At 37.6% G+C, this 14,665-nt stretch overlaps 1 protein-coding gene across 1 annotated transcript in view; it reads right to left on the bottom strand.

Moving 5' to 3' along the window:
- Positions 1 to 175: 175 nt before the first annotated feature.
- The window catches only part of LOC124556587 (E3 ubiquitin-protein ligase RNF170), a 129,568-nt gene continuing 115,078 nt past the window's right edge, over positions 176 to 14,665 (bottom strand). The window contains exon 6 of the mRNA XM_047130556.1: positions 176 to 1,680. Coding sequence (XP_046986512.1) covers positions 1,399 to 1,680 — 282 coding nt within the window. The 3' untranslated portion in view covers positions 176 to 1,398. The remainder of the gene's footprint in view (positions 1,681 to 14,665) is intronic.

The raw sequence follows: 14,665 nt of genomic DNA, 5'->3' as shown, positions 1-14,665 counted from the left end.
CAAGAACTGAATCTAAGTATATGATTGGAAAACAGCACATGGTCTAGAACATTCTGGCTATCGGACACAGACAGAAGTTCCCTCTATGTGTAATCATTGCTATGCACTCAAAAGGCACAAAGTTTTAAAAGATAGGAGGCATGTGCAGAAAATAATGCATTTTCAGTATCTCATTTATTTAATTTATGGTTACAAATAATAAATAAATTGGTTCACAAAACAGATCATGCACCTCTGTTTACTAAACAAGTCTGACAAATATTTACTGACATATTCAGTCAATGAATTTATCATCATGGGAGCTACTCCATAACAACACACACAAAGCAAAAAAATCAAACAACGTAAGTCACTTAAAACTCTTTCCTTCATCGTTATTTATTTCCTTCTAGTAAACAGGAAATCCTCAACCAAATAATATCACAGTGCTATATTTTTCTTATATTACATAATGCAGGAATAATTTACGTTTTCTGTTCTGAATCTGCAAGAGTACAACGTTCAGGAGTTCTCTCTGTAACCTTCTTAATCTTTCTAAAGCATTCTGCAGTATCATCAGTTACTACAAATGCACGAACAGTTTCTCCATCATCACTCTTTCTGTCCCAATTTTCCATACTTGGGGAGAAGTATTACCAATACAGGTAGTAACACTGTGGCCCAATAAATTCAACAGTTCTTCACTCTGATTAGCTATTACTCAGTTCATGTATATTTCAACTTCTATCTGTCATGTGCTACAGGCATGAATCTGTAGAGCAGGAATTCCGTCATTTGACATTCGCTCACTGTCAATACTGTTAACTGCATATGTCAATAGGTCAACAACCATTCATCAATCAATGGTTACACATAGCAAGAGAAACCTTGCCCACTGAAACTTGGTCCACAGTTATAATAAAACGATGCAAGGTCAAGAAAGCGAGAATTACAACAAGATTAACCTCTTACCTCTACTACTTCAGTACATGAGCAGATTCTGACAGCAAAACATAGTGTCATTTCAATAAGACCACATGACAAAACTCCTGAGAGCTGAACATCAACATAACATAAAAAAGAGAAAAAGAGAGAGAGAGAGAGAGAGAGAGAGAGAGAGAGAGAGAGAGAGAGAGAGAGAGAGAGATCAAGTATAACTAAAGATATATTCAGTAAATTTGTATTAAAAATATTTAGATGCAATGTATATCAGCTTTAATTTATCACAGTTTTGCAGTTTAGCATGGATAAATAATATATACATATATTTTGAGCAAACCTATAATAATATTTTGACAAACTGGTCAGATGAAGATTTCAAGTCTCTGTCCCTAGTATCACAATCAATCATGCCAGTAAACAGAACACAGAGAACACTTACTGTAACAGTCTTCATATGCAATAGTAAGTGAATTACAATTAGTATCTGTGAGGCAGGAATGGATCATTCAGAACAAGTCCACGATATGCAACACTTACATACATACACAATAACACAAAAACAAAAAGATCATCAACCAAACCTAAAATGCCATAAACAGATTCAGGAATTATGTCCAGTGGTGACAACAAGTATGCAATTGCAACACTAATGCAGAAACCCATTCGCAACTGGAAGAGATAGAAGAGCCCTCTCACAGAAAAAAAATCTGCTGTGAAGTTGCGGATTAAAAAAGGAATATCTCTGATAAACTCTGGGATCTGAAACAGACACAAAGTAAAAATAATGAATATTAGATCATATATAATAACCACACTATCTTGTGAAGTCATTCTGGAATTGGGGGGGGGGGGGGGGGGGGGGGGGGAGAGAGATACTAAATGGCTATCTCTTATAATATCAGGGCTTCAACTGTATATAAAGAAGTATTTCATCCTGAAGTTACACGGAATACAATGCTGTCTTCACAAAACTTTTACCAAAACTACTTCTTAAACAGTTTAATTGGTGGTACAGGTGATGAGGATTTGTGTCTGATAAAGGTAATTAGTTCAGCATGCCCACGATTAGTGGACAAATTTGTTGAATCTATTCTATTTGTCATCAATATTTTGTATTTTTCAACGAGACCAAAATCCACTAAACCAGCTGATCAAGCCTTATGATGACAAAACTACTTTGGTAAATGTTATTCCACAACTGACTTGATGCAAGAATACTGAACAAACATCGAAACCATTAAAGAAAATTTTATATCCTACTTACCTTTTTATTTTTGACGTATTTCAGTTTATATTTTGTTTCTTTCTATGTCTAATAAATATCCAGAAAAGAAAAGGGCTTTTTCACCTCCCTCTTCTAAATTCACCTTCACAAAACTCCCACTATCATCACCATCATCATAATCATCTACAGTGAGCTGTTACCATTTATTAGCCCCTCTAACTCATCATAGACTACTACTCCTTCTTCCTCCTCCTTACAATGTTTCAGTATACCTTTTGCTTATTTTTAAAACAAGCCTTGATATTCTGTCCAAGATTCAATCGATAATGGTAATTCCTACACCCCCTCCAGCCCAAATTGTTTAAGAATCAAGCCTACACTTGAATTTCCTCACGCCTATATTCCTCTAAAATAAAATAGATGTCTTGTTTTTAATTTTATTTGGTCTTTATTTTATCACTGAAATGCTGGTAACACAACTACACCTGATCACATGCCAGAACAGCCCTCTAGTCTCTATCCAATATTGTCATTTGGCAGTCAATAAGTCAGTCGATCTATGCGTCACCTTTATCTTTGGAGGCACGAGTGCCTGGACTCTCAAAAATTCATGAGGGGGGGGGGGGGGGGGGTCTATAAGACTGCTACCTCAGAAGAAAAGCTATATATTAACACAAAACTATCACATAACAATGGGCTTGGAGGAGTGAAAATGAAAGTATTGATTATGATATTGTGACCTTCATTTTAGGATATGAAACAATATCATAAATTAGGTTATAATTATCCTGAGATAACAAACTTTCAGTTTTACTGGCCTTACACCAGGAGTTCAGCTCTCTCACACACACACACACACACACACACACACACACACACACTCTCTCTCTCTCTCTCTCTCTCTCTCTCTCTTTATTGACACAATGTTCTTACAAATATTTTATGTGCATTTGCGGTATGTTTGACGATATTTTTTTTGTGTAACCAATGTGGGCACACAAAACATCATATATTTGTGATAGTCCATTTCCAGAACCTTCAGTTGTTGGCGAGTAACTCTAAAAGGTGCCATGGCTTGTAAAACATTCTTCTGGAGGGGTGTGTTGCTGACCCTTTTCTCCACATGAGGATGTACTGTTTCTTACCCTAACTCCTTCAGGAAAATTCTCCATTTATCAGATCTGTCCTCCTGGTAGTTAGGATGCTGCTGTGAAAATAATTATAGGTGCTACATCCATTACATTTGTCCATAAATCAAAAGGCTATCCTCTTGACTGTCACTTGCATTTCAATGTACATGCCTTCTGGTCAAGAGCATCAACTCCTGATTTAGTTTTATCATTGAATAAAATTCTCTCTGGCTTCTTTTTACGTTCTTCATCTACCATGGCATCGTGGTGCAGAGAACTGAACTGGATGACACTTTTGCTCTTTTTGGGCACATAACCTACTGTTGTCAAATTGTCTTCAAAACCAAATAGTCAAATGATTAAGATGAAACTTCTCTGGACTATGAGACCTTCATCTCTGATGGAATTTCCTCATCATTTTGTCACTGCTGTAATCTTTTCCTGCAATAGTTCTTCAAATGACAGGAAATGTGCAAAATTTTCCGTTCTAGTATTTGTTGAGATTCCTCTCAATGTCTTTGTTAGTGTTTTCACTGTAGTTGAAGCAACACTGGTTTGTTTTTGTGATCAGACAGCAAAAAATTCATTTTCTAAGTTTAATATTCTGCCAATTTTTTATTGATAACAATGTACCTACCTTCTAAACTAGTACAATGCACATTTTCTTCCTTCTTTGTGTAATAGTCCCACGTTTTCTTAGTGTGACAGTTACACTATCTATTATTGAATCAGGTGCAATTTCCATGACATTGTGTACTCAAATTTTGCTTTAATCCACTCAGTTCCATCATGACCAATAAAGAAATCAGCACTTCTGTTGGCTATCTTCACTTGAAATGCTACAAGATGCAGAATCATTATCCTGGGGACTATCACTGTCTGAATCACTGTCATCTTCCTGATCAAAAAGAGCTGCATCTTCAAGCCACTCAGGAATGGTTGATTCAAAATTTTGATCACTTTTGCTGAATTCAGATGACGTTGTTTTGCTTCCAACAGATTATATGGAATGCCTAAACTATCTTGCATAATTATTTTGTTCATGAAACTAAACTTACAATCACCTGAAGCAACTGTGGCATACACAAATACACTCACCTTTCAAAAGAATACTCAGTTGTTTGCAGTACTTCCAACAATGAGTGTAGGTGTGCCAAAATGCTAGCTCTTGGCAGTAATCTTGCCAAAATGATGTACAGTTCATACCAAAGACAAATAATCAATTACTATTCATATCCAAGATAAATAAGCTATTTGAAGGATGGTTTGTTTGTTAAAGATGTGTTACTCAAGGTGCAGCTGCTGCCTGCAACTGTGGCTGGGCCTGCCCACCGTTTATTGCTCAGGTATACAGGGTGGTTCATTGATCATGACCGGGCCAAATATCTCATGAAATAACCACCAAACGAAAAACCTACAAAGAACAAAACATGTCTAGCTTGAAGGGGAAAACCAGATGGCGCTATGGTTGGCCCCCTAGATTGCGCTGCCACAGGTCAAACGGATATCAACAGTGTTTTTTTTAAAATAGGAACCCCCATTTTTTATTACATATTCGTGTAGTATGTAAAGAAATATGAATGTTTTAGTTGGACCACTTTTTTCGCTTTGTGATAGATGGCGCTGTAATAGTCACAAACACATGGCTCACAATTTTAGACGAACAGTTGGTAACAGGTAGGTTTTTTAAATTAAAATACAGAACGTAGGTACATTTGAACATTATATTTCGGATGTTCCAATGTGATACATGTACCTTTGTGAACTTTCTCTGAGAACCCATGCTGTTACAGCGTGATCACCTGTAAATAAAACATTAATGCAATAAATGCTCCAAATGATGTCCGTCAACATCAATGCATTTGGCAATAAGTGTAACGACATTCCTTTCAACAGCGAGTAGTTCCGTAATGTTCGCACATGCATTGACAATGCACCGACGCATGTTTTCAGGTGTTGTTCGTAGATCACGATAGCACATATCCTTCAACTTTCCCCACAGAAAGAAATCTGGGGACGTCAGATCTGGTGAACGTGAGGGCCATGATATGGTGCTTCGACGACCAATCCACCTGTCATGAAATATGCTATTCAATACCGCTTCAACCGTACGCGAGCTATGTGCCGGACATCCATCATGTTGGAAGTACATCGCCATTCTGTCATGCAGTGAAACATCTTGTAGTAACATCGGTAGAACATTACGTAGGACATCAGCATACATTGCACCATTTAGACTGCCATCGATAAAATGGGGGACAATTATCCTTCCTCCCATAATGCCACACCGTACATTATCCCGACACAAGGTCACTGATGTTCCACTTGTTGCAGCCATCGTGGATTTCCTGTTGCCCAATAGTGCATATTATGCTGATTTATGTTACCTCTGTTGGTGAATGACGCTTCGTCGCTAAATACAACATGTGCAAAAAATCTGTCATCATCCTGTAATTTCTCTTGTGCCCAGTGGCAGAACTGTACACGACGTTCAAAGTCATTGCCATGAAATTCCTGGTGCATAGAAATATGGTATGGGTGCAATCGATTTGATGTAGCATTCTCAACACTGACGTTTTTGAGATTTCCGATTCGTGCACAATTTGTCTGCTACTGATGTGCGGATTAGCCGCAACAGCAGCTAAAACACCTACTTGGGCATCATCATTTGTCGCAGGTCGTGGTTGACATTTCACATGTGGCTGAACACTTCCTGTTTCCTTAAATAACGTAACTATCCGGCGAATAGCCTGGACACTTGAATGATGTCGTCCAGGATACCGAGCAGCATACATAGCACATGCCCGTTGGGCATTTTGATCACAACAGCCATACATCAACATGATATCGACCTTTTCTGCAATTGGTAAACGGTCCATTTTAACATGGGTAATGTATCATGAAGCAAATACCGTCCACACTGGCAGAATGTTACGTGATACCACGTACTTATACGTTTGTGACTATTACAGCGCCATCTATCACAAAGCAAAAAAAGTGGTACAACTAAAACATTCATATTTCTTTACGTACTACATGAATATGTAATAAAAAATGGGGGTTCCTATTTTTAAAAAACGTAGTTGATATCCGTTTGACCTATGGCAGTGGCATCTAGCAGGCCAACCATAGCGCCATCTGGTTTCCCCCTTCAAGCTGGACGAGGCTTGTTCTTTGTAGTTTTTTCATTTGATGCTTATTTTGTGAGATATTTGGCCCGGTCACTATCAATGGACCACCCTGTATAGTTTAGGTTTTTATATGTCCTATGAATCATATTTGCAAAAACTTGCTATGACACAAAACATGTCAGCAGGTTTTAAAATGAACCACATTTTCTCTATGAAAACGTTGTTACAAGCTGGCCATTTATATAACTAGATTTTTTTATCTTTATCTACAACAAAATTTAATAAATATAACCAAACCACATAAAGATACTATCTATCTAGTAATTCTTCTATGGAGCAGGAGGAGTTATCAAGCACATGTGGTTTCAGTTTGTGTTTTAATTTAATTTTACTATCCACAAAATTATTTTACAATCAAGTAAATTCTTAAAATCACTCAGTAAGTGGTCAAAGATTTTTATGGCTGAATACCTCACTCCTTTCTGTACTACACGATGACAGTGATGTAGTGTATATCAGTTCTCCTTCTAGTATTATATTTACGAATGTTACTGTTGTTTTCAGAATGTGATTCACTGAGAACAAACTTCATAAGAGAGTAAATGTACTGTGAGGAGGTTGTCAGATCCTCAACTGTTTAAAGAGCTGTCGACAAGAGGTTCTGGGTGGACACCACATATTATCTTTATTATTTGCTTTTGTGCAACGAACACGTTCTTCACCAATGAGTTGAATAGGATGCAGTGAGACATTAGTGAATGAAAGTAGAAAAAGTAATTCAACTTTTTCTTACACTTGCATCTCCAAAATCTGATATAATCAGTGATGCAAAAGTTGCACAGCTAACACATTTAAGGACATCTGCAACATGTGACTTCCAGCTCACGTTCATATAAAAATAAACACCAAAGAATTTACAAAGATTCTGTTTCATTTATTGATTTACTCTCACACATTATTTCCAATCCTGTGGTCAGGCCTGAATTGCATGTATTGTGTTTCAGCTAAGTTCAGTGACAGTCCATTGGGAGAGAACTAATTGTTAATTTTCAAGAAAATTATTACTTACAGTTTCAAGTGTTGGAGTTACTCTGTTACGCTTGATTATTATACTTAAACAATGAAAAATCCAGGATGGAATAATGACAATATTATGAAAAGAATGCACTACTACTCACCATATAGAAGAGTCACCAACTTGCGCGCCGACACACACACACACACACACACACACACACACACACACACACACAAAACACTACTCATTTATCCATCTCTGCTATATGGTGAGTGGCAATATATCCTTTTCATAATATTGTGATTATTATACTTGTAACAGCAGCAAAGCAAACTACATCTGATTCTTGGATATATAATGGAAGACCATTTATATATAACAAAAACAGTGGACCCAGTATCGATCTCTGTGGCACTTGTAAACATGTAGACCATTTACCAGCATGATCTACAAAATCACAATATATGTGCTTCTCTAGGAGAATACTGTGAACTAAACAATCGAATGCTTTCATCAAGTTACAGGAAAAAGTTGGTAATATTTTGTCATTAAAATTTGTATAATTGGTGAACTGACAGGCAGTATGTTCTTTGGAGACCCCCTTCTGAAATCCAAATTGATGCCGACTAAATTCTGAGACAGGTATGCTAAGGTTCTTACACACACAATTCTTCCCAGAGCATTCCACAAGGAGGTAAGTCGTGAGACTGGTCAGTAATTACTAACATCTGTCTAGACAGAATAATAATGACTCACATTTTTGTAAGAATATTTGAAAGTTTCCCAGTAGGAATCTATATACTGTAACAGCTATAAATGAATTTTCTGGTAGCAGCAATTCACATGCAAAGACATCCGATTGTTGATCTAAGGAGAAACCACTGGTATCAAAAGATTTGAACTTAATGTTATTTCCAACAAACATGACGACTCCTCCAATCTCCTTATTTTCATTAAGAAATGTACTGCTAATTTATGGTATTCCAAGTTCAACACAAATAGATTCCTGTATTGAAAGGACGCTCAGGCAGACATAATACATCCAATTACTTTTGACATTTGAGACTGTGTAAACAGACAAGACTTTCTTTACTTTTGTTTTTCAGTCCTTTAAAATTCCAAAGCATGATGATAAGGTTATTCAGACAAGTGTGACCATTTATCTGGACCCATTTCAAAGCAGTCAACTTGACTGAGGCAACTAAAAAAAAACTTGTCTCGCACCTATAATCACAGGAATTCTGCAATTGGTGGCAAAGTCTACACTCCTCCACTCCCCCCTCCCTCCTCCCATGTTTAGCTGTCAGTTCAGATAATCTATCTTTACCCTTCCTGTTATTGTGTAGGCCGTGTCTTGTATAATCCTCATCTCCCAACAGCAGCAACTGGCATAATACTAAAGAGAGCTCCGTCCCAAGTCAACAACAAATCAATCAGTTCCAGATTAACTCACCCGATGGCTTCATTCATCCAAGGTCTATCATGCCACTGCAGAACCTCAACAAAGCCCATGTTTGTGTGTGATGTTGTTGCCTGTAGATTCTCCAGGTCACTCCTGATTCTTTGCCTGGCTGTTGCCTGCTCCCCAAATTATCAAACCCTGGTTCTTTTCACTTAGATCCCTAATCAGTTCCTCAATATCCACTATCATATGACCCAGGCTAGCGCTAGGTTTTACAATACTTGTGACCTAGTACCTTAATCCTCAGTTTTCCTGCATATATTGGCCGACAATTCCCATACTGCTTCCTAGCAGCAAGACCTTTTTCCTTCCTGAACTTAGTTTCTGACCTGTCTTCTGAAACCTGCAGCACCCTTCTTTCCTCTACAGGTCAATCGAACTTCTTCACAAACTACTCCCTTTTCACCCCTCTCCTGTCATCTTTTTTCATACCTCACTGTCTTCCCACCCCTTGATATGCTATAATTCAATTTTTGCAGCCTCAATCTCTGCCTTAATGGCAAAAATCTTAACCTCTAACTCTACACTCTTCCTGTTTACACAGTAACTACAGATCCATGGGACAGCCTCGTTAGAAATGCCTTCTTTTGTCCCACTGCATTCACCACAGTGAAACCACAATTTACAATCCCCACACATCAATCCTAAAATATTAACTAGCTAGTGGCAGCATGCACATTTTTTAATCTTGGTGACTACTGTTTTATTGTTAACAATAATTAGCTGGGTTAAGTGAGACCAGTCACTGAGTTGTTTACTGACTGTTTATTTTTTCTCGAAGATCCTAAATTTTGTCAGCTTTTATTATAACTGTTGTGTCATCAGTAAATAAAATTATTTTGTGGGCTGCAATATTTAATATCTTGTCATTCCCATAGTTAAGAAGAAGAAATGGTCCCACGGCAGACCTTTGTGCAATACCAGGATGACTGAGGCTGTCTTTCACATGCACTCCGAGACTAATCTAGTTTTGTTGTCCAAAATCTTATGCTAACATTCTGTCTATGGCTGAATATGAATGACTGAATTCATTCATTTGATAATCCCCTAATGCAAAAGTTTTCAAATTTCCTAAGGAGAACAGTGTAGTTAACCATGTGAAAAGAAACTTCCTGGCAGATTGAAACTGTGTTCTGGACCGAGACTCGAACTCAGGACCTTTGCCTTTTGCGAGCAATTGCTCAAGCACAGAAGTTTGGAACGTAGGAGACAAGGTACTAGCACAATTAAAGCTGTGAGGACAGGTTGTGAGTGTGCTTGGGTAGCTCAGTTGGTAGATCACTTTCCTGCGAAAGGCAAAGTTCCCGAGTTTGAGTTTCAGTCAGGCACACAGTTTTAATCTGTACAGGTGTTTCATATCAGCGCACACACTGCTGCAGAGTGAAAATTTCATTCTGGAACCATGTGAAATGTTTTCGTTAAGTCTAGGAGTATTCCTGTTATTTGCCTTTAGCATCCACAATTTTTGCAAGATTGTATATAGAGTCATATATAGCAGCTACTGTTGGTTTCTTGTTTCTGAAACCCTGCTATGAGTGAGATAATATATGATACTTCTATCACTAGCAAACAGCACTATTTTTGTTACATCAGTGTAAGATGGAAGGCCATTTATACATAGAATGAACAGAAGTTCTTGCCACAACTTTAAAGTTTATTTGAATACCACAGACCTTTTTACTATGATTGGTCTTTTGGAGTTGGCATGCTTGTGCCCTCCTAGAATCTTTATAAGTGATCTACCCAGTCAGGTATAAGGGGTGGGGGTGGGGACCTACAGTTAAACATGTATTCTGAACTGTGATGCTACTGGAGGACTGAAGTAAACACAAATACACACACAAATCCTTTTTTTCCACATATGCATTGAGAATCGCATAAAATGTAACACCCTTTTTATTTTGTGAACAGTTCACAGAATGAAAATGAGGTTTTCAGTATATAACGTGTGGCACTTAAATAACACAACTGTGCAGCATCTCCTATTGTGCAGCCACATGGGACAAGGCTGGTATTGGAATACAGTTGACCTTGAACCCTATCTGCCTTAGTCTGCTTCTGAGTTTTGGTTGTAGAGCAGTGTGTTAAAGAGAGAAAAATAAAGAGAGAGAGAGAGAGAGAGAGAGAGAGAGAGAGAGAGAGAGAGAGAGAGAGTCGTCAACAGATTGTTTTCATTTGTTAAGGGACAAGTATGATGATAATACTATGTCACGAATGCAAGTTTCTCAATGGTGCGAACGGTTTTCAGAAGGTCAGAATGAGATACAAAATGAGGAATGCCCTAGTGAATCCACGAGTTCAAGAACTGAAGCAACATTCGGAAAGTTCTGAGGAACAGTCAATGTCTGAGTATTTGGATGATCACAAACATTCAATGAACATGAACAAAGAGACAGCAAGACAACTTTTGCATGATGAATTAAACTTCTGAGGAAGAATGAAACGTGGATTCTGCATAAGGACAATGCGTCAGTCAACAATGCCATATTTGTGAAACAGTTTTTTTGTGGACAAGAGGATTCCTGTGTTCAAACAGCCTACATATTCACCAGATTTGACTCTGTGTGACTTTGATCTGTATCCAAAAGTAAAAAGTACATTGTTGGGAACACATTTTCAGTCTGTTGAAGAGGCAGAAGAAAAACCAGCACAGTTGTGGGAGAGGGAGTCAAAGTGGTGACCTACAGCACAGCTTTGAACAATGGAAGACACACACATGCAGTGGTGTATAGATAGGGGAGGGATGTATGTTGAAGGGGATAAAAATTAGTTGTAACTTCATTTGCAGTAAATCACATTCCTGATACCACTCTCGTTATTTAATTGCCACATCTCATATGATAGCAAACAGAGAGGCATTCAATTTTGTGTTGTACTTTACAATCTTAACTATTGCATCAACTAAGAAATTCAGCTAGATATATTTTATTACAGCCCCCCCCCTTTTTTTAAACTATTTACGATAACAATTACGTAATGCTTGCTAAGTTTAACTTTGTAACTTTTCCAAAAGTATCTGCAAAATGTGCTCAAAATGAGAGCAATGATGGCTGATATCTGTTATTTCATTTACACACAAACAAACAAGGTTCTCTACCAGCCTCTTTTCATTATATCAAAGCTTTTGTCCTTTTAAGTTGTTTGCGTTGCAGAAATAATAAGAAATGTCATATATCAACCTGCCTACTATAATACACCTCATTTCTACTTCAATATTTTTTTGTGTGCTGGCGTGTACATGAATGAGAAGTTAAATAAGCTACTTAGATATGATCAGTGTCACAGAAATTCTGGCAGAACAGTACAACAGTATACGGATCTCTATCTTCACCACCAATGTCTGTCACGTCACGTATTTGCATACGTTATCAGGACACTAGTGGGAATGGGCTACATGAACAACAGTGGATAAGAACTACATATGACAGAGCACGCAAAGAAGCTGTTCTGGCTATGATGCCTATCAATCCATATGGTGAAACAATAGAACGAGATGTGTTGGCATGGACTGTGGACTCATCCATATGTAAGTCATTCTTATTTTGCAACAACATAAATTCCAACCATTTTGTACGTCAATATATCAGGCGCTCTACGGATATGGTTTCAAATGTTGTATATAGTTTTGGCAGTTTGATCAGCAACACAGGAGATGCTATAGTATGTTTTTGAAAAGTGTGCTTCACTGACAAAGTAATAGTTACAAACCATGGAAATCTAAATTTAGATAGCTGAAACTGCTGTCCCCATCAAGGTATGTCCACAACACCTGTCGGCAGCTGAGGGTTTCAATTAATTATCATTTATTCTAGAGAAGCTGCACGGTCATCAATGGTATCTGTTCTTTAGAGAACAGTTACTATCATCACATATAGAAATCTATCTTGTTTTCATTTGATGTGATAGCAGTAAATGAAGAGGAAACGAAAAAAGTCAGTAAATGTAAACATGCGTCACACGGAGACTACCCACTCCCATAATAACTCTGACTGCTCTGCATATCAGAACAGCACAAATTTAGAAAAAAGAAGACTTTTCAAAAATAAGTTCATTTTGTAGCGCACGTCTTTCTGGAGAGTCAGAGACATAAAACATATATCTTCGAGGAAATGTAAGACATGTTATTTGGCCTTAAGTGTACCAAAGTGCAGTGTCACGCCTCTTCAAACAACATTCTTATACCACTCTGTGGAACTCAAACGTGTATATTTTGTAATGGATGCCATCAAACTATTTCAGGACAGTGAAAATCAAAATGGCCTGTAGTGTCTCTCCTGCTCCCAGTTGTCCGGTTTGACATCTTGCCCCCTTTTAAAAATAAACTAAATAAATAAACTAAATAAATAAATTAAAAAATCGCAATTAATACTGGATGGGATTATTTGTAACCAGGAGAACAAGAACTCTTCAGAAAATGTGGTCTCTTTATTGCCTATTAGCTAATAACTTACTCTTCTATGTGACATAAAATTAAATATAGGATACCTAAAACAAGTAAAGACAAGAGATAGGCAAGACAGTACACATTTCTTCAATACTTAGGTCCTCGCGATTTTTCTCTCTGATCTTGCTACAGCTTTACATGGTGCATTTTCCTTTCTGCGAAATAACTATTACCTCATCAAAGCTCGTCAAACGTTTTGCTACATGAAAAATCAAAATGTCGTCGTCTAATACTGAAAAAGCTGTTAATACAAAAAGGACCCAACACTGTTGTGGTTTCTCTATCTGATTACTTCTATTTTGTCACCATGTGCTGGATAAAATGAAATAGGCCTTTCTAATAATGCAGCAATTGTAACCACATCAAATAAGCAAGACTGTTTTGGCAATAATGATCATTTTTATAGTACAACAATATAATTCACGAAGTACCAATACGAAATACCTATTTGGCCTGCTAAATCAAAAAGCTTTATGTTAGTAAATAGTTTCACATTTCATTCATACGCTACAGTTTCTTATGCACGAGACCGAAAAGTGGTAGAACAAAATTTTTGTATAATTTTGGAATTGTTATATTCTTCCATATTTGTGTGATATCCCCATTTCTTCTCCTTCCTCATTCTAACAAACAAGGTTGTCATCGCTAATTCTGTAACTATTCCTACCACTGTCAAAATTCGTTCTCTGGTTAACTTTACTAACCCTGCCATAATCACCGGTTTAGTTATCCTGCAATTATTCTCTGGTTAGGCGTTGTTACATGTTCGTACAATGCTGCTAGCCCGGACTACACGAGAAGATAATACATAGTCTTTCTTACCTGTTATTCCTGTTAGTTATTTATTTCCACTCTGGTAGGCTGACTCTATGGGTTTCACTAGTAATTATAACAGCGCTGAACATTTGCAAACCGAATCAACCACTTAAACAAGCAGCAGTTGGCATTCACCGGTTCAGCTTTATTCTGATCAGCTCGTATAGCCCCATCCCATTTTGTCTGTGGGAAAGTTCATTTCTAGATGTGACAAGGGTTTCCCTGGCACAGACCTCATGTTCACTATGCATGCATTCAAAAATCAACTTACAATTCATTCAAAAATCAACTTAAAGGCTGTGTTCAAAAATATCCAAAAACCAGCAGAGGTGTGTTTCAAAATCATATGAATAATCGATAGCCCGACGTGCGCTGGATGCTAGGTGCTTTGTGAAACGAGGTTTTTCTCCTCAAGAATATGAATTTGCCCTCTCCCCCCGAAATCGCTGCCAGGTTCAGACACCCCGGTTTGTTGCCCCCTCCCCCCCCCCCCCCCCTCCCACTAGATCCAGGCCTGC

The sequence above is a fragment of the Schistocerca americana genome, chromosome X (assembly GCF_021461395.2).
Source record: "Schistocerca americana isolate TAMUIC-IGC-003095 chromosome X, iqSchAmer2.1, whole genome shotgun sequence".
In the NCBI taxonomy this organism is placed as follows: domain Eukaryota; kingdom Metazoa; phylum Arthropoda; class Insecta; order Orthoptera; family Acrididae; genus Schistocerca; species Schistocerca americana.
Note: the sequence above shows the minus strand (reverse complement) of the source record. Positions and strands in the feature narration are given on the sequence as shown.